This window comes from Scheffersomyces xylosifermentans (assembly GCF_036884685.1).
Source record: "Scheffersomyces xylosifermentans strain CBS 12540 chromosome Unknown RJT20scaffold_1, whole genome shotgun sequence".
Lineage (NCBI taxonomy): Eukaryota > Fungi > Ascomycota > Pichiomycetes > Serinales > Debaryomycetaceae > Scheffersomyces > Scheffersomyces xylosifermentans.
In genome coordinates this window covers 1,478,479-1,497,816 of record NW_027042939.1, presented here as the reverse complement: position 1 = coordinate 1,497,816, position 19,338 = coordinate 1,478,479, and the positions used below count along the sequence as shown (strand labels likewise).

Below are 19,338 nucleotides of genomic sequence, written 5' to 3'. Positions count from 1 at the left end.
GGGTTTGATTCTCTATTAATTGTTTGATTTCTTAGCATTTCCGGTCGTTTTCCTAATTCCTAATTTAATGCATCCAGCTTTAATCGTCCACCATGTCTGAAAATTCCGAGAGCAAATCCCCCATAACGTACCCAAAAAGAACTTTGGAATTGACGCCGTTTACAAGTCAACTAGAATTGATTAGCAAGGCTTTAGTATCCGTTTCCAAAAATAGCGTTCCATCCAATAACTTTACCAATTACAATAGGAGCAGATATAGTGGTAGTAACACTGGCAATAACCAACAAGTGAACTCTCAGCCTGGTAACAACAATAGCGGCCACAGCCATAATCAGAGTCTGCAAAATAAGTATGCTTTAGCCGCTGTTGCTGCTGCAGCTGCCGTTCAACTTCAGCAACAACAGAATTATCTTCTTCAACAACAACAAGCCCAACAACAGAACCAATACCAATTGCAGAACCAGCAATATTATTCTCTGCAAGGACAAGCTCAAAATTCTCATCACTTACAACAACAACAACAACAGCAGCAACAACATCAATATCAACAACAGCAGCAGCAGCAGCAGCAACAACAACAATACCAACAACAGCAGAGTGTTCAGCAACCTAAGTATACGTCTTACTCCCATCACCAGCAACAATCCCAGTACCAACAACAGCCCCAACTGTCCCTTCAGTATCAACAGACTCAGTTTCAGAATCAAGCCCAACCAAATCAACAACACCACCAGCCGCCTCTGGTATTTGGAACAGATTCGAATTTATCTGCTTCGTCATCAGTCGTTTCTGAAAATCATTCAGTTTCTAGTCAACAACAACTTACGACTACCTTTTCTTCAAGTTCGACGGCTACAGGAACCCCTTTAACAGGTGTCCCTCCAGCACTCGATTTGAAGAACAATTTCTTAATGCTTAATGGAAGCTCGAACTCCATTGCTTCTCCCACTTTCGTCAGTTCTGGCCAGCAACTGGCACAGGGGAGAAATAATCAGCAGCTACTGTCGAAACAGCAACCAAAACAACAGTTACACACTAAGTTGTTTGATCCAGCATCGAGCAACAACTCGCCCATTTTACTTCCTCCGAACAGCGCCGTCTCTTCAAAGAGCTCTCCGCCTAATCTTTTTCTTTCCACACCCGTGACAACTCCGTTGAATGCCACCCATCCAATTTCTACGAACTCCCCTATGATGAATCCATCGTTAAGTGATAGTACGGGCAGCTTCCTCAATTCTCCCTCGCTTTTGCCAATGAACTTGCCTTCATCAAGTACAGCTCCCAATTGGAGTACTTCTACATCATCTAACACGGGTACCAGTAGTTCAATTTGGGGTAACACCAAGTCTAGTGATGTTGCCAAGACCAGTAGTAATTTGATATCTGGCTTCGGTGGTTCCAGTATGTGGTAGTGATTAGGAATCGGTGTACGTTCACCATTCTATTCAATTTTTATTCGATGTATTTTATCTTGTCTATCCTTTTGCCTGATATTGTTTGCTTTTCTTTCTAGGGGTTGGATTTCCTATTTATTTGTACTTAATCACATTGACAATCATCTTTATACATTTGTTATCATCACGGCGTATTGCTGCAGGCTTATCGAGTTATTGCAAAATTTTTATTTTAGTAACAAGGAATCTTATATAGGTTTACATATTGTGTAGGACAATGAAATAGAACTATATTATAGAGCAAGAGTAGTATGGTAAGTTTCCTCTCAGTGGTCAGATTTTTTACAGTAGTGACACTTAGTTTCAAGCATTACAATTGATTTGGATCCACATTCATTTCATTCAATATAACCAACTTATAGATATACTTATAGATACCACTACTATAGTACTGACTTCTACTTAAACCCGTCTATTTGTTCTTCCTTTCTCAGTAATGAAAGTGGTAGCGCCGTCCTAAATGTTCCTCACCAAAAACTCGAATTGAAGTCTCTTCTAAAAGTAGACAGTGTACAATATGGGGATTAGTTCTACACGATCTAGTTCAATAACAAAGGAATTATGACGGATTATCTATCACTACATAAGCTAGTGAAAACATCCACTGCCAGGAAGGTGCCTTTCAAGACTTTTCTCGCGTTGTATAATGAATTGAACACGAAGCAACCGGTTCAAGACAACGAGTATCTGTCAGAGTTACTTGAATTCAACGAACACGCCAAGTCGCTTTCTGAAAAGAAAACACAAGAATACCAGGTATACCTTGCAATCCAGGTTTCTCTATCGTCTACAGAAGAGTTGAAGAGATTTTGGTCTAATTTGAGTAAAATCCATGAAGCTAATCAAGTGGTGTATCTAATCAGATTGAACAAACTATTGAAATATGAGTATTCCAAGTACGACAAAGACTTGTTGAGAACTCTCATCAAATGCCGATTCAGGGATTATCTCATAGACGTATTGAGCAAATATAACGACTCAAATATTCAGGAAGCTCAACTTGCTCTCGTCAACCACATTGTATTCTTTGGAACCTCTGTGATTGAACATGTCGTAATTAAGGATGAAGCCTTAGTGAAGGAAGTGGCGTTTAAATTGGCATCCCATCTCAAGAGGCTCAAATTGGCCAGCTTGTTGGATTTCTTGTTATCTAAGACAAAAAATATACTTAGTGACGATCAAATCCACCAATTGATTCATAGTAAAACCAATTCCGGACCAGGGAATGCAGTTGGTTCTGCTGATGAGAAGTCTTCAGATTTACCAATAATTACATCATCTTCATACAAGAGCTTGTCTATTAGCAGCTTATCGGCCAATAAACAAGAATCTTACCATGAAACCACGAAATTCTTTTGGATCAATACCGTGTTGAAACTGTGGAAGCTTGGTGATAATGAGAGTTTTCTCAATAACTTCGTCCACAACTTTATACCAGGAAGCGATCTCAAGAATAAGAATCCATATGTAACTGCCTTTGAACTTATTAAATCAACTTTCAAGGGGATAGGATATGCTGTTATAAACAATGATGATTGCTATATGCGCTTCAATTGGAAGAACTTTATCATCTCGAGGATCCCAGTCATTTTGTCTAATTTGAAGTTCACTAATGCAAATGACGAGGAAACGTTGGAAAAAGCGGTTCTCAATGCCTTCAATGCTCTTCCTGATTCTATAATCAAGGTTTTAGTAAGCTTGGAAATCGGCAGTAGCAAACCGTATGACCTAAGACAAATATTCATAAAGAGCTTAATTTTCAACAGATTGTTACCTCCTATTGCTTTCCAAAAATTTTTCCCCATGGAGTCGAAAATAAGCCAACAAGTCATCCTTCAAGAGCTTGCACAGTATAGCTATGATTTGAATCTTCGTCGTAAATTTAACGAGAAGTTGATAAATGTGAATAGTGAGTTTACCTCTCTTGAAGAGTCAGGATTAATCGAGTTCTGCAATTCATTACCACCATCTTTGGAATACCTGTATAAGCGCCAATTGGAATTGAGCTCCGTGATAGGTGACATTATTGATGAAATGAAAATTGCTCGTGAACCTGAAAAATTAAATCGCTTGCTTCTAGCCATATTGAATAATGTTCAGTTGTTGAATATAATAGCGTTCAACGGAGATCCATATGTATTTTTGGGTAAGTTGATTGATCACATTGATTCTGAGAACTTTAGTATTGATGAAGACGATGAAAACTTCCAAGATCTGTACTCTTATTGTGGAGTTTTGATCTTAGCCGTCATAACGATTGTGGAGAAATTCAAAATTGACCTTTCAAAGGTCTGTATTAAAAAGTCGTTCACAATCGACTACATTAACAATTTCTATTATCGACTTTGCGACAATTTGACAGACCAGGTTCCTGTGAATAGCGATGAAGAAGATAATACCATTGCAACAAACTATAATAACTTATTGATTGATTGGATAAATGCCCTTTTCGATGATAGTAATGACGGCTTATCTGACGATTTGATAAAATCAATTAACATTAAGCAAATCTATAAAGTCATTCCGCTAGTGTATCAGCAGGCGATCATAGCAACAGATATTGGTAAAATTGACATTGCCATTCTAACAAATGGTATCGATTATTTATCACAAGTGTTTTTAGTACCGACAACTGCAAGCATTATTAACTGGCTCCTTAGAGAAATCTCCAGTAAGAGAAGTGAGATTGATAGCTTACCAATTAAAGTGCTATCTGAAATAATTAAATCAAACACAAGCAGTGATTCTCTATCGAAGGAACTATCTTCCCTTGTATTCAAAATCATAATCAATATTACTGGTAGTAACATACTCATGACTTTAAAGAAAATAAAAGACTGGGAGAGCAATCAAAGAATCAAATACATTGTTGACATCGTCTCCGCGAACTTGGACTCAAACTACATTGAAAGAGATATAAGTCTACCAGAAAATAAAAAGGATATCAATATCAACGAAGAAATCAAAGCCCATCTTGTCAATTTCCAACAGCAGACAGAGTCACCAAGCCCAGTGCACCCATTTGTTCATAACTTCATATCACAGAATCGGACACATGTATTAAAAGTTCTACTTGCAGAGACAGCGTCCTTCCAGAAAAGCAATAACGAGTCTACTAAAATATTTATCAATTTAGCTTCATTTCTTTTGCTCATTACATCTATTAGGTCACCCGCAGACAAAGCGTACTGGCGTAATACATTGACCAATGAAGCTATCAAATCTGAGAGAAAAGTTTTTAAATCCAGTGATAAAGAATTTAATTTGTCAATGGATTTCCATTATTCCAGCATTTTCAATGACTCAACTAATAATAGCCACAGCGCATCGACCACTACGAAGGTTGATAACGATGATCCCATTCTGTTTTTGAAGGATGACGACGATGATTTAATGGGAGATGAAGATGATTTGTTCAATGATAAGAGCTTAACTGCCATCAACACAACAAGCAAATTGCTAGAAGAAGTAAGAACAAAAATCAATAGGAATGACAATTTACTTTGGAAATTCAATTCAATAAGAATAGAGAATCATGATTCGTCCAACCCATGGAGTAAAACTCTCAGCATATTGACTGATAAATTGGTTGATGAATTAAACGGTTTATATATGTAGGTAGCAGAAGAGAATCAAACTTCTTCAAGCATGTGCCAAGAAACATGACGTCTTTGTAGATAAATAATACGAGTATTTTTATTGATAGTATTTTTATTGATTTTTCCACTATGTCTTGGTCAGTCTTGGTCAGTTGGTTTGCAACCAGTTCATCGGTTATGTTGCCGATTTTTAAGGTATTGTGCAGTCATTTCATCATTTTAAAACCAGAGCAATTATAAAACAATGTTCTTCTGACTTATTATTTGATGGAAGAACACACGCTTGCTATGGACTCGGCGGATATTTAATTGGATGCACTTGCAATGCATTGTAAAATCGCCCCATTATATTGAAAATACTCTTTTCCCAGAACCCTTTATCTCTTAGCGGCATTCCCAATTAGGTTAATCAGCTGAGAGATTTTATTTAAGTAGTTGTACATTCTGCAGGACCGGTTCTTTGAAGTCCAAGAGGCACTCAATCAAGCAAAGTTTAGCGCTATTAATTAAATATATCAAGAATTCGCCTCTTCGCAATTACCAAAAATATAGGCCAGTGATAGTAACTCTTCCATCTTGCTAATAGATGGCTAAACCAGGAACTTCCTTCGAAGTACCTTGTAACCTAAACAAGATCTCTGTTGGTTGTATGCAGTGCAGAGATAATAGATAGGCCAATCAAATTTCGCAACAATTTGATAACGTATTTTTGAAGCTGGAGAAGCTTCCCGCCTGCTCTACCAAAAATAATAAAATCAGAGAAAATACAAGGAAATACCAGATTAATGTCCCGTAAATTTTTGGAAAGGACGCGAAATGTCACCAGTCAGATTACGATCTTACTATACGCGGGCAGCGGAGCAGATGTAAGTGGCCCAAATAAGGTTTTCTATCCATATAGATAGAGGCATGGAGACAAACAAGTTATTAGACCAAGCAGAAAAAGGATCTAGATAGTAATTACAACTCGTGGTCTTGGCTCGTGATGCGTGAAATCAAAATAAAATGCTGAATTGATAGATAAGAATGTTCGTCTCATTATATCATGATTAGCACTCACAAAATATTCACACAACTACAAGTATTTTATAGCAGATGCTTAGCGATTCTGCACCACTGATCCACATACTCCTTTGGTTAGTTGTTACCGGTCACGGCGTCCAATCTTGCTGCTATTTCACTGAGTTTTGCACATCGGCCACTCAAGGTTCGTTGTTGCTTATTTCCTGTCTATTGCTCCAGGTCCCCGCCTATCAGCACATTGACCACTTATAAAATTAGCTTCATACTTCCTATTTGAGATTGGCAGAACTGCACTACGGTTTTCACTTTATCTTCATCTTTGACTGATAACGGAAGCCTCGCAAATGATTAGCGGAATTTCCTGTCTTCTCCACGGGAAATAGCAGCCATGGCCACATATTTCATCACATCGATCTCCACAGCTTTAGAGTATTAAATATATATAGTACATTTCCCTGATGCATCTGTTCTCGAGTTTCTGTGGTAGTTAGCCTTCAACTTCAGCTTCTCTATTTACAACATGGATACAATAAAATCAAGAACAGAAGAACATTTGCACAACATTGCTTCGCATAGATCGGACATTCGTTCCATTGATCCGACTCATGCTGCCGATGATGTTGAATTATTAGCACAGATTGGTTATAAGCAAGAGCTTAAAAGACACTATTCCACGTTGCAGGTCTTCGGTATTGCTTTCAGTATTATGGGATTGTTGCCTAGTATCTGTTCAACTATTGCAGTTGGTTTGGAATCTGGCCCTGCCGGTTTAGTATGGGGTTGGCTCGCTGCTGGATTTTTCATTTTCTGTGTTGGAACATCCATGACAATGTTGGGTTCTGCTATCCCTACTAGTGGTGGTTTATACTACTACACCAACTACTATGCTCCAGATTCTATCAGAGTTCCTCTTAGTTTTTTGATTGGTTGTTCAAACTCTCTTGGTCTTGTAGGTGGTATTTGTTCCATCAGTTACGGTTTCGCAGTAGAAGTTCTTTCAGCCGTTTACATTAACAAAGGAGGTGACTTTGAGATCACAAACGCAAAATGTTACGGTATTTTTGCAGCCTGTGTCATTTCCAATGTTATAGTGTGTTGTTTAACCACAAAGCATACTGCCATCTTGCAGTCAGTATCAATCTACTTCAACAGTTTCATCATCATTTTGTTTTTCATTGCTGTTCCTATTGGAGCCTCTAAGCACAGTGGATTCAACGACGGTCTGTACATCTTCGGTGAATTGAGTAATGTCAGAGATTGGTCAGCTGGCTGGTCATTCATGCTTTCTTGGATGCCAGCTATTTGGACTATTGGAGCCTTCGACTCGGTTATCCATTGTTCTGAAGAGGCCAAGCATGCTCAAACTGCCATTCCTTGGGGTATTTTAGGTTCTATCACCGTTTGTTGGGTTGTAGGATGGTTCATTTGTATCGTGTGTGCTGCCTGTATCAAGAATGGTGATACCGCATCTGCTTTAGACAGTCCTGCTGGAAACCCAATGGCCCAAATTATCTATGATGCTTTGGGAAAAGAATGGGCTGTTGCATTTATGGCTCTTATTGCCTGTGGTCAATACTTAATGAGTTGTTCTATCGTTGTTGCTGCATCAAGACAAATTTGGGCTTTCGCTAGAGATGATGGATTACCAGTTGTCTACAACTATGTCAAATACGTTGACCCACGAGTCAAGGTTCCTGTAAGAGCCACCTTATTCGCTGGTGCTATTTCTTTGCTTTTGGGATTGTTGGTTTTAATTAATGGATCTGCTGGTTCGGGTGCTTTATTCTCATTGGCTGTTGCTTCTAACTTATTATCTTGGGGTATGCCTGTATTATTGGTATTATTGCCTACTGGAAGAGACAGATTTGTCCCAGGAGTTTTCCACTTAGGAAAGCATTTGTCTTTTGTTGTCAATCTCATCACTGTTGTCTGGGTCGCTTACGTCATTGTAATGTCCATGTTCCCAGACTCTAGGGTAGTAGATAAGAATACCATGAACTACACCTGTGTTATTAACTCAAGTGTGTGGATATTGTCATTGGTGTATTATTACATCCATGGATACAAGGTATACACAGGTCCAAAGTCTAACCTTGATATTTTGGATGGTGAACTGAATGAGTTACAAAATGTCGATGAGATATTGAGTGAGAAGGCCTAAAGTAGTTCTCGTACTTGTTAATAATAATAATTTATAATTTATAATGAATCGTATACAAAAGTGTAGACTTTTCTTGGTGTTGAGACATTGTATCATTTATCTGGCCAGTACTGATAGAAGTTGCAACACTTTGAGATTGCAAAAAGGTTTGCATACAAACATAGGCTATGTCCAAAGTTATCACCGAAAAAATAAGGATGGCATTAAGCGGGCTTTAACCAGATTCCTTGTAGTAGCACATAAATAGGATAAATAGAACATTTCAAATTGAAAGTTCTGGTGTTGAAATGGTGGTTTCGACGTGAGCGTTGCCATATTTGTACCCTAACACAAAAAAAATGAGTGCTTCGTAAATATGTAAATTTGTCATCATCATGGTTAGAAGAAATGCCTTGAATAATAGAAATGTCTTAAATAACTTCTGTTCTTTTGTAGTTCAGAGTGATCAAAACCGGAGAATCGCTTTGACTTCGTCCACTATAACGTCCACTATATAGTGTAACATAACTCTTCGCACTTCTGCACAACACTCAATCCTCAACCCAAGAATTAATTGAATTTAATCAGTTGATGTCGAGCAAAATTGGATACTAGAACAAAAATGGACAAAAAGACGTCTTCTCCTGTTTGTCATCTTAAACCTTACCTCACATAACAACACTGTCGTATTCCACCTTACCTTGTCTTTGCTCTCAATGCAGATGCGGAGGAGTAGTAACAGATAATATCTTTAATCATTTTGCTCATTTCGCTGCAGAATTAATGTGACCATGCATAAACACCGAGCACCCAAAACCGCTGATCAGAAAACGGCTTATGTCATCCCACTATATCTCTCAAAATTAACACCGAGCCATCGAAGCTTTGTATACATACTATAGAATACAATTAAGTTTATTATTAGTGCATACCTTGAGATCAAAAGATAGAATCTACAGGCATTGACTGCTAAAATTTGTACAATTCTTTCTTTTCCTGGAATAAGCGATGAAAGTGAAGTTTGTGCTCACCTTTTGTAATTAGGGTCACATCTTCTTTTGACACCGTTGGAAATATCGTACCCAGTTAGAAGTCTTTACTGGCTGCAACTCCAAAGAAACAAAGGTTCTCATATCTCAAACAGTGACTCAGATTTCTTAAGTGTACCTGAAATCATAGAATCGTCATATTCTCGCAGCAATTAATTGCCACCGAAACAGCTATCACAATCAGGCGATTACAGTAACAATTTTACCAAACTCCTTTATCACCGATAGTTTAGGATTGGGGTCAATACTGATTAGACTCAACAAAAATACAAACATAGGAACATAAGAAGAAACACGCTTTCAGCGAAGTTCGGATTAGGCTCATTAGTAGAGAATACGAGCTCAAAAAGAATTTTCATCTACACACACAATCAGCCATGACAAGCGACCTGTCCCTGCAACAACAACAACAGCAGCAGCAGCAGCAAGGCCGTATTCGGAAAAGGAATAGAATCACCCTTGTCTGCAACGTCTGTAAATTCAGAAAGGTCAAGTGTGACCGTGGCCAGCCCTGTAATTCATGCGTTAAGTACAATACAGCTCATGTATGTGCCTACAATGAACCGTACTACGGGGAGCCTGTTAACCAGAAACCTTCCGATTTAAAAGTTGAGGAATCAGATCCTGCCACCACAAGTAATCCACCATCTTCCTCAACTATTTCAGGTGGTGATCTGGTAAATACGGGTGGTACTCCCGACACCTCAGTGACTATACCTGAGAGTAGAAAACCAACGAATATTCAGCAATTCCATGCTAACGAAATTGCCTCTATTGGCAATGCTGAAATCAACCTCAACGAAAGTCTGCGCTTTGACACGTCACATAATCGATTGAGTCGTGGACCCATATTTCCTCCCGCTTCTTTTGCCCAAACTGATCTGACACATCAGTACTCGGGAACCACATCACCAGCATTTGGAGCACAGAATTCAATGTCTGATCCGTCATTATCTCAATTTCGGCTGCCACCAGTGGGTCCAAGAAGTAATAGTAGTACAAGAAGTACTGGGAGTTCAAGTATTTCTATACCCAGTGATAATTTCTACAAGCTCTCCGTGCATTCAGATAGTACGCTGCCAGTAGTTCCAAAGATTAATCAGCGTGACCTGAGTTCTCTTAGCACGGCTGAGCCAATAAATTTGAATAGGTTTACTACGAGTTCCTCCGAGAGGAGCCATCAAAGTAGTACAAGTCAAAAGACATCCCCAAATGACTCCATTCAGAATCAATCTAGCGCAACAGCAATAAGTACAGGGCCTTCATCAGTCTCATCTGGGTCTGTGGGTGGTCGACCTGGAGCGTCTACAATAAAGGAGTCAGTAGATTCAGGTGCAAATTTCTATCTTGTAACGAGGCAATATAGTGAGGTTATGAGATTCTTTAAGGATTACAAATCTGTCATAGGCGTAAACCCGATAAGCTCTCCCACTGATACAATAAACTTTTTTGACTACTCATCTATCTCATCTACTCAAGATAAGTATGAAGTTAATCATGGCCCTTTCACTTGGCCCTCCTTCATGAAGAAAGATGCTGGATTGTCAGACTTATGGTCATTCATGTCCACGAAGTCGCAAACATTCCTGGACACCCGTAATAAGATCTTGCAAAGCATGACTGAAAGGAATGATGGGCCCGTGTCTGAGACCAATAGACGGCTACTCTCGAACACTCCAATTCAGGTAATCCAGCGTATTAATCGCTCAACAAAACCCAAAATTGATTCAGCGAAACAGAAAGAGGCAAATGTACCCGTTGGGCTCAATCTAATTAAGAATGACGATTACAGCTCAAATTCAGACTTGCCGTCAAAGATCCTCGCTGTGTTGCCCACAAAAAGAATTATCTGGATTCATGTCAGCCGTTTCTTCAAATTCATTTATCCCTTCATACCATTTTTAGACGAGATTTCGTTCAAGAAGTCTTTGGAATCTATAATTGGTTTGGAGGCCTTCACTGAAGATAAAGTGTCTGCATTGAACATAGTTGATAACCATGACTTTGCGGTATTGGGTCTAATGTTAGTTATTTTGCGAATGAGCTATTTGTCTTTGATTTCCAATAATCAAGAGATCAATGACTACTTCATAGGGTATGATGGCTTAAAACCAAGTCCCTTGCATCAGAAGAAACAAAGACTTACGGACTCTGAATTGCGAAGCTTGAAAACTTTGCTTCTTAACTCAATTGGTATTGACTTTATTTATCTAGCTCGTAGTTGCATGAATAGATTCCAAATTTTTCAAAAAATGAATTTGACAATTTTGCAACTTTCGCTCTTCATGAGGATATATGTATCCATTGCTCCTGAAGATGCTGAGGGACCTGATCGCAACCAATTCCAGATATACAATGCTACTTTGTTCCTGATGGCGTATTCAATTGGTTTGAATAGGGAGCCGACAAAGTTTAAAGATATTTTAAACGATGAAAAAGAAAATAATATCAGAAGGAAGATTTGGTTGCATTTGCGCTATCTTGACCTTCATCAGGCCTTCGCATATGGAAATCCACTGTTAATTAATCCTCTAAATTCTGATGTGAAGTTCCCTTTCGAAAAGGATGGTAATGGAAACATCAGTTTTGAAGTTCTCGATTCATTCTCACTTCTTGCTAGCAAATTTATGGAACCTGTCTGCCTTCTGTTGAAGAAACTCACCAACATCATAATGGATATCGATCACCCAACTCGGATCTCAGAATTAGTTGAGTCTTTAAATGATCTCGAGATACTTGTTGCTAGGGAATTGGGAACGCACATTTCCGAGTTCGTCGATGCATACGAAGAGGAATCTTTTAATGACAGTTTCAAGAAGGTTTTGCAACTTCCATACTATATCCATGTGAAATTTTTTATGGTTTCTATGTACCATCATTTATTTATACATTATGAGTCCGAAGGCAAGTACGAGTTAAGTTTCTTCTACCTCAAGAAGATGCTCTTAATCTTGTTTGAAGAGTTTCTTCCAAACTATTTCAAGTTATTGGATCAAGAGCATTACTATTTCAGTTATAGCGCCAACCTTTTTTTGAATCCAATTATTGAAACAGCTATGCATAAATCAAATGGAATACTTTTCAGTTTAATAATTCGAATGAACTATACAATTAGAGCTATGGAAAAGGGAGATCCTACCCATGAAGACAAAATGCAACTAGATCCTATTTACAAGGATTACTTTGATGCAATGAAAAAATTGCTCTACTATTTCGTGAAGTGTTCCAAGATTGGCACTTTGGGTATTACTAAGTTGGGAAGACGATATCTCTATTCTTGGAGAATAAGTAAATCTCACGTATATATCCTTAAAAGTATCCAAAGTGATGATTTTTATTCTAGTTTTGACTTCATTGATTATTGTGAGAAGGACGTTAACCCTGAAGCTCCTAATTGTGGTAACTGTAACTACAATCCAAAGAAGATGAACGTACTTACAAATTTCAAGGTGCCAGTAGAATTGGCTAAGGAACTAGTAGAAATCATGAGTGGGTCCATGTCGAGAATAGATAGACCTGAATTAGTTAAAGAATGGGTTGCATTGTATGGTCCAATAATCACCACGGCGCCAACAAGTGATAAGCAACCTGAAAGTACAAACAAGAGGAGGAAGACGAGTGAAGTAGTCTTCCCGGATACCAACGTTCCTGTTCAACTGCATGTTCAAAAGACGGCTCCACAAGGACAATCTGGCGTGCCGCTATACTCAACCCAGTCCCAAGCAACCCACATGTCAAACTTACTCAATAATGATTACGTTAGTCCGAAGTTGAGTCCGTTTCCAATTGAGCATTCGTTTGATCAGAATATTGATGAGCTCTTCTCCCGAATCAGTAATTCGAAGAACTTTTTTGATGCTAACAGTTTCAATAATATTAATGAAGTAGTGAGTTTTCCCTCCGGTACCACACCAGTACCATCGGCTCCTGAAATTGCTGGTCTTAATGGTGGTATTCAGAACACTTTCGATAATGCATTAGAAAACTATTATGCCCTTGACGATCCCTCTTTCGGGATATTTGATGATTTATCATTAGACCAGTTAGTTGAAAGTTTCGATACTGATTAGAGTTGACAGTTAAAAATGAATTTAGGATGTATATTTATTAATAAAATGAGCGCCAATGGTGCCTAGGGTTTAATTATATTGCTACTACTAATATACAAAACACTACGATAAACAAAACCTAAGCTTTCTTTTGATAGATGATTTCACCGTGGTTGGTAGCCAACCAAGCCTCGTCGTCCTCGTAGAATTCTGTCCAGATCTTTATAACTTTCTCGATAGCTTCCTTGTTAGCTTCCTCATCATCAGGGACAAGTTTCTCATTGGAGTTAAGCAATCTATCAGAAATCAAGCCTTTCCACCTGTTCTTAATACTTAGATCACTAATGCACCAAGAAGAAGCAGAACTAGTAATGCGATCAGCTTCATAGCCAGCTTTCAAGGCTTTAGATCTCAAGGATCTACCAGCGTAAATGTCTGTCGAACCAGCGGCTTTTGCCTTTTTCACAAAATACAATTGAACAATTTGTTCGTATTTGGGAGGATAAACTGTAACGGATGCTAAGTCAGCATCCTTGACACCTACATATCCGTTTGGCTTCGTGACTCTTCTGAGCTCTTTTAGGGCTGAAATAGGATCTTCTAAGTGGATAACAACCTGATGGGCATGCACCAAGTCGAAGGTGTTGTCTGGGAATGGCAACTCATAAATTGATCCTTTCTTGAAGGTCACCTTGTCTAATTTGATTCCTTTGGTTTCCTCTAATTTTGCCTTATTAGCATTAGCTTCGTCAATCAATTCTTGAGTTGGTTCGACACCTGTAATCTCACCTTCTGTGACATAGTTCGTGAGGTCCAAAGTAATAGTTCCTGGACCACTACCCACATCTAACACCTTCAAGTCGGGTTTGAGCAAGGGAATGAGATATGGGGTAGAGTTTTGAACCGTTCTCCACGAATGAGTAGCCGAAATCGACTTATTGTATCCGTTTTTGTAATACGCTTGTTCATTGACCATTCTGAATTAGCTACGCTGGTGATTGTATCTTAATTGATCTTTATTCACAATGGAGGAATTGTAGCTATTTATGTATTAGTAGTTTCAATAGTTGTGCAACCGCTCATCGGCTATGAGCGGAGAATATACAGGGATTTGCGGAGATTAAAGGCGCCATTATTGCTGCAAAAAATAATCTAGCACACATTCAAATGAATTCTATAACTGTGCTAGCTAGATGCATTCATGACACCTGCACTGAACGCTAATGACCACGTTCTACTTTGACCGTTGTCGAGGTAGTTATCACTCCACGAACTAGAAGAAAAGAAACTATAGGAACTTTTGGGGTCATACAATGCTTGGTTCAATCTTAATATACCTGTCCATCCGCTATTAACCTTGCTGATAAACCCTGAAATTTGGTCGGTCCACTCCTCCTTAACAAATGCCGGGTTTCTAATCAAGGACGAAGCAGGAGTAATAGGCAACATATGGATACCATGGACGTACTCGGGATTCTTATCCGGAGTGCCAAAATAGGTGGTATAATCAATTTTGTTCTCGAAAATAATTCCACTCACCTTATTGCCAATTATCTGAGATGGTTCAACGGTATTGCTCTTTGTATAAAGGAAATACTTATTCATAGCCCTTGCCATGACAGCTAACATCAAATCTCCTGTGGATTCCATACGCTGGTTACCGGTGACTTTACCCCATAGTTTGAGTCCATAAGCAAAGTTGTAATCTTCAGATGAAGATTCTTCATTCTTACCATCTCCTGACGTGAATAATCCAGCTGCCCATGAATGACCACAGAACCAGTCGAACATTCTGAAAACTGGGAAAATAGGATCTGCTGGAGATGGATTGTTGACATCTCTGATCAAAGCGTTGACCCAGGGTTGTTGATCCTTTGCCCAAGTTCCACCTGCCTTCTTATCCACATAGCCAATGATTGCTGCTGCATGGACAAAGTATCCATAGTGGAAATGATGATCATTATAATAACCAGAGCCAAAATCAGCACCAGTATCACCATTATTGTTACATGTGGACGTAATACCAAGATATCTAGTATCATACATCAATGGGTAGTATTGCTTGTTGTTCCTAAATTGAGCAAATGTATCTTTCAAAATAGCCAAAGTTGACTTTGTTAAGGCAGCATCCCCTATAATATCGCTCACAACCAAAAGAATGTAAGCATACTTATCTAGTACCTTTCCAGAGTAATAGTTTGAGTTTTGAGAAAGAACCAAAGTCTTGATATCTACTGCCAACTCCAGATTTGCTGTCTTCGCAATAAGCTTCAATTGGTCAGATGTGTAAGAGACTGATTTGCTGCCAACATTACTTGTCCAAGGTAAAAATTGCACATTAGTATTCAATGTTTCAGTCATGGTCATTGTAGCAGTAGCGTAAGCCTTCATGTCTCCATGCGTGTTCGAATATAAACTGATTGCAGTGTAGTATTGTGAAGTATCCGAAGTCATGACCTCCATATGGTGGGGCAAGGCGAACACAATGGGTCTGCCCGATATAGACGTACCCTTTGTGGAATAAGCTAACAAATATTCAGCGGAGGTGCCACCATACCCATGAGCTTTGACTTTACATTCGGTAACATACATTCCAGCGGCTTCATCATAAAATGGGTTGTGAGTAGCCTTGGCTGCAATTGCATATTGAATAATTAAACCATCAATTGCCTTAGATCCAACGATCTTATTATTGTTACTCACGGATAGTTTGAAACTTGAGATCGATTGTCCACTGGGGATCTTCACGTAGATCAAATATTGTACACCATTGAACAATGTTGCTCTATATCTCAAGAGGTTTGCATTATTGAGAGTGGTCGAGGATTCCTGGGCTAACTTTTGGAAACCAACTCCAGAGCTGATTTGAGGAACTAAATTTCCATGGTAAATCGAAGTAACAAATCCCATTCCTTGGACAATTGGAATCTCCACATAATTCTTAGAGACGTCACCGTTAGTTGACAATTTAACAGTTACTGCCATGACTTTCATTCCCGAAACATTCATCTTTATCTTTGACGATGATGTGAATGCTGTAGAAGATACAATGACTTCGTTGAGGTGGATTGGATTGAAAAAGTAAGAAGACCAATTTGGGTTATTCGTATTCTGTGATCCAAAGACTCTTCTATCGGGTAAGGTCATCTGTACACCAAAACCAAAATATCCAGAGTTAACGAAGGATAATCCAAATGGCTGAGCAAAGATAGTATCCGTTTGAGGGGACACTAATAAATTTGAGTAGAATTTGTTGGTTTGGTATGCTACATTACCATTGGATACACCAGAAGGAAGTGCCAATGGCAAGTTCTGACGCTTGAAAGTTGCAGTGACGGCGTTTGTAGAAATAGGCTTGAACAAGTCTCCTGTAAATCCATTAGCATTGGAAACAACAACCTTAGCTAGCATTGCTGCGAATGGAGCAAAGCGAAAGCTTGGTGTCAGTGAGGTGCTCTCTTCACTACTGCTTAATTCATAACTTGAAACACTAGTTGAATTCTGCTCAACAGTACTGGAAGAGATATCGTATGCGGAAGACAGCGGTACTTCAAATTCAGAATAACTCTCCAAAGAATAAGCTGACGAAGAATACTGCGACGATGAATAGTAGGAGGAATACTGCGAAAGTGAAGAAGAAGCTTCCAGTATCAGGAAAGAAGATGAGAGCGATGGCTCTGATTCGGACCAGCCTGAACTGGCAGAGCCCGCTGGAAGATGTACACTTGACACATTACTATATTTAAACCCACCAAATGAAGGTGACTCCGATGGATTTGAAGAGAAGTATTCATCAACAGTCAGGGACACTGGAAGAGAGAGGAACTCGTAGTCGCTTGAGGAAGACTCACAGAACAGTGTTTCAGTAATAGTTGCGAGACGACTCTCTATTACAATTTCTTTGGCTATCTTAGTCAGGTTTCCAACCTCCTCATATGAACTTCCAATCTCTGAAGATGTAGCTGTATTAGCTAATTGTATAGTTGTTTTGGTGGTATACTCACTGAAGAAATCTGTCAAGGAAGCATTCGATACCATACTGGTAGATAATAAAACTCCTTGTGACAATGACTCCAAATCAATTGGATTTGCCAATTTTTTGGGAATTACAACACCACCAGTGGCTAGAGGGCTCTTTTTGGTACAGGGGACTGATTCAAATGTCGGCTCAAACGTGTAAATAGGCTCTGTTGTTGCAATGAAGATCGTGGAAGTAGTAGTAGCAACCTCAGGAGAGCATGGCCGTATCGAAGGACTATCTGTTTCATCCTCCTGGTCATCTTCGTCAGAATCAACAGTATTCCAGTCGTAAGTACCTGTGAATGTCGTCAACGCTGTTGATTTGGATACCTGGTCACCATTCTTGTCTGCATGTGCCAATCCGTTGTTTTCGGCAACGTTAACTTCAAGATGTGTTGTTACTGTAGTGGTCTGAGTATCTACAACGATCACTGTTTGGTCCTCTTCTATTGAAGTGGATGTGACCACTACTTCAGTAGTAAGAGTTGTGGCGAGCGTAGAAGCTTTCTTTGGCGAGGCTTCTACCACATTAGGTTGATATACAAAGACAATCTTGATACCCAGGGGTGACTCTTCTACCTGTTCTTGATTAGCATCTACTTGTTTATCCAATATAGTTTCCAACTGAGATTTGAAGCAATCTGGGAGTACCAGTTTTGTTTCTACTATGGTGGTAGTAATGTCAATGACATTACCAGCAACCGTGGTTACTAAAAGTGCTAACAATTTCAAGCAGGCAGGCTTCATAGCTGGTAACAATGGTGAGAAATGGCTAATGCCACCGTCATCTCACAGGACATTGCATTCCATTTATATTGTAGCCACCTCCCTCTGCATGATATGCCATAAACTATCTCTATCCGATAGCAAAAGAATATACGAAACATCAAAAGAAAATAATCACGGTGAAGATTCTCGTTCGCCTATTATTACTGCAAAATACGAGATAATTATATTTTTTTATGCGCGACGCGAGATCTCACACGAGATATAAACAGAAGGAACACAGAGTTGTAAGAAACATTTGTAGAGAGTGGGGTGGGAGATGGGCATGTGCTGTCATTCAGACGTGTGCCATTAGGGCTTAGAAGTGAATTAATGACCGCCTTGATGCTAAGGGACTTGGTGGGATTGGTCGTCGGTGATTGGTTTTTTTTAAACAAAAAGGATGCAAGGATATAGTTACATAATAATATTATTGTGTTAGGAAGGGTATTGGTAGAGTTGGGAGGGGGGACCAGTCCCTGCTGATGCAATATATTGTTCATCATAGATCATAGATGATCTTTTGACAGCAGCTTAATGCATCATGGTTATCAGGATACAGTGAGAGGTCAAGACGAAGAAAGTGGATTTTGAACGTGTGATACCCTTCATGTTCTTGCAAACGGCGTTACTTTACCTTATTTACCAAAGAAATTAGACTTTTTAGGAATCCCGTTTTTGAACTAACTTCTACCATCAATAATAAAGTTCTTGGAAGATGTAGGAGCCCTACCAAAAAGGGAAAAATGCCTATGCACATAAAAGGTGTAGCTGACCACTTCAGATAGTGCCCACATAACAATTTCCAGATATTGACTAATCCGACATGTAACCAAAAGCATAAAGCACAATACCACTATATACCAAGAATTTGTTTGCAGTTACAGTATATGAAAGGAAAAAGAGGAGTAAAGGGGTAACGACGATATAAAGAAGAACATTGCTAAGAAATGACTAAAGGTATTGAAAAGTTGTATATGTTTACAACGTATACCTTGCGTTATTGACCGATGATTATATACATATTGTAAAATGTATACACTTTTCTTGCAAAATTCTTCCAATATTTTTTTGTTGACCCAGCTATATCGGAAACACAATATTTAAGAGTGATCAACAGTAGGTATTGTATTAACTGGATATGTCAATTAGGTAAAATCTCCAAGCAATTACTTATCTGTTTGCACAAAATACTATTAACAACATCTGGCAAGAAACTGTCATTAAATGTAAAAAAGG

The 19,338-nt window shown here is 38.9% G+C and overlaps 5 protein-coding genes across 5 annotated transcripts; 3 read left to right on the top strand and 2 right to left on the bottom strand. All coding sequences in view use genetic code 12, as the record gives it.

Annotated features, from left to right (window-relative positions):
- Positions 1–92: 92 nt before the first annotated feature.
- On the top strand, positions 93–5,072 carry RJT20DRAFT_4644 (mediator complex subunit Med5-domain-containing protein; the record flags this gene model as incomplete). Its single annotated transcript, XM_064920242.1, has 2 exons — positions 93–1,401; positions 2,047–5,072. 2 exons carry the CDS (start codon positions 93–95, stop codon positions 5,070–5,072), a joined length of 4,335 nt encoding a protein of 1,444 aa, XP_064777109.1.
- Positions 5,073–6,596: 1,524 nt separating this feature from the next.
- Positions 6,597–8,237, top strand: RJT20DRAFT_143683 (amino acid/polyamine transporter I; the record flags this gene model as incomplete). The annotated part of the gene is made up of 1 exon (XM_064918674.1): positions 6,597–8,237. The coding sequence occupies one exon, from the start codon at positions 6,597–6,599 to the stop codon at positions 8,235–8,237; it is 1,641 nt and encodes a 546-aa protein (XP_064777108.1).
- Positions 8,238–9,642: 1,405 nt separating this feature from the next.
- On the top strand, positions 9,643–13,361 carry RJT20DRAFT_148715 (uncharacterized protein; the record flags this gene model as incomplete). The annotated part of the gene is made up of 10 exons (XM_064918988.1): positions 9,643–9,942; positions 10,585–11,360; positions 11,382–11,458; positions 11,480–11,562; positions 11,590–11,642; positions 11,664–11,833; positions 11,858–11,978; positions 12,012–12,927; positions 13,036–13,099; positions 13,181–13,361. The coding sequence occupies 10 exons, from the start codon at positions 9,643–9,645 to the stop codon at positions 13,333–13,335; spliced, it is 2,715 nt and encodes a 904-aa protein (XP_064777107.1). The 3' UTR covers positions 13,336–13,361.
- Positions 13,362–13,394: 33 nt separating this feature from the next.
- Positions 13,395–14,361, bottom strand: CRG1 (Crg1p). Its single transcript, XM_064915828.1, has one exon. It carries the CDS (start codon positions 14,288–14,290, stop codon positions 13,454–13,456), a length of 837 nt encoding a protein of 278 aa, XP_064777106.1. The 5' UTR covers positions 14,291–14,361; the 3' UTR covers positions 13,395–13,453.
- A 138-nt stretch (positions 14,362–14,499) lies between these two features.
- Positions 14,500–17,547, bottom strand: RJT20DRAFT_90049 (glucan endo-1,3-beta-D-glucosidase; the record flags this gene model as incomplete). The annotated part of the gene is made up of 2 exons (XM_064921301.1): positions 14,500–17,050; positions 17,162–17,547. Coding segments are annotated over 2 exons (2,937 nt in total), but the record flags the coding sequence as incomplete, so codon positions are not given.
- Positions 17,548–19,338: the final 1,791 nt, after the last annotated feature.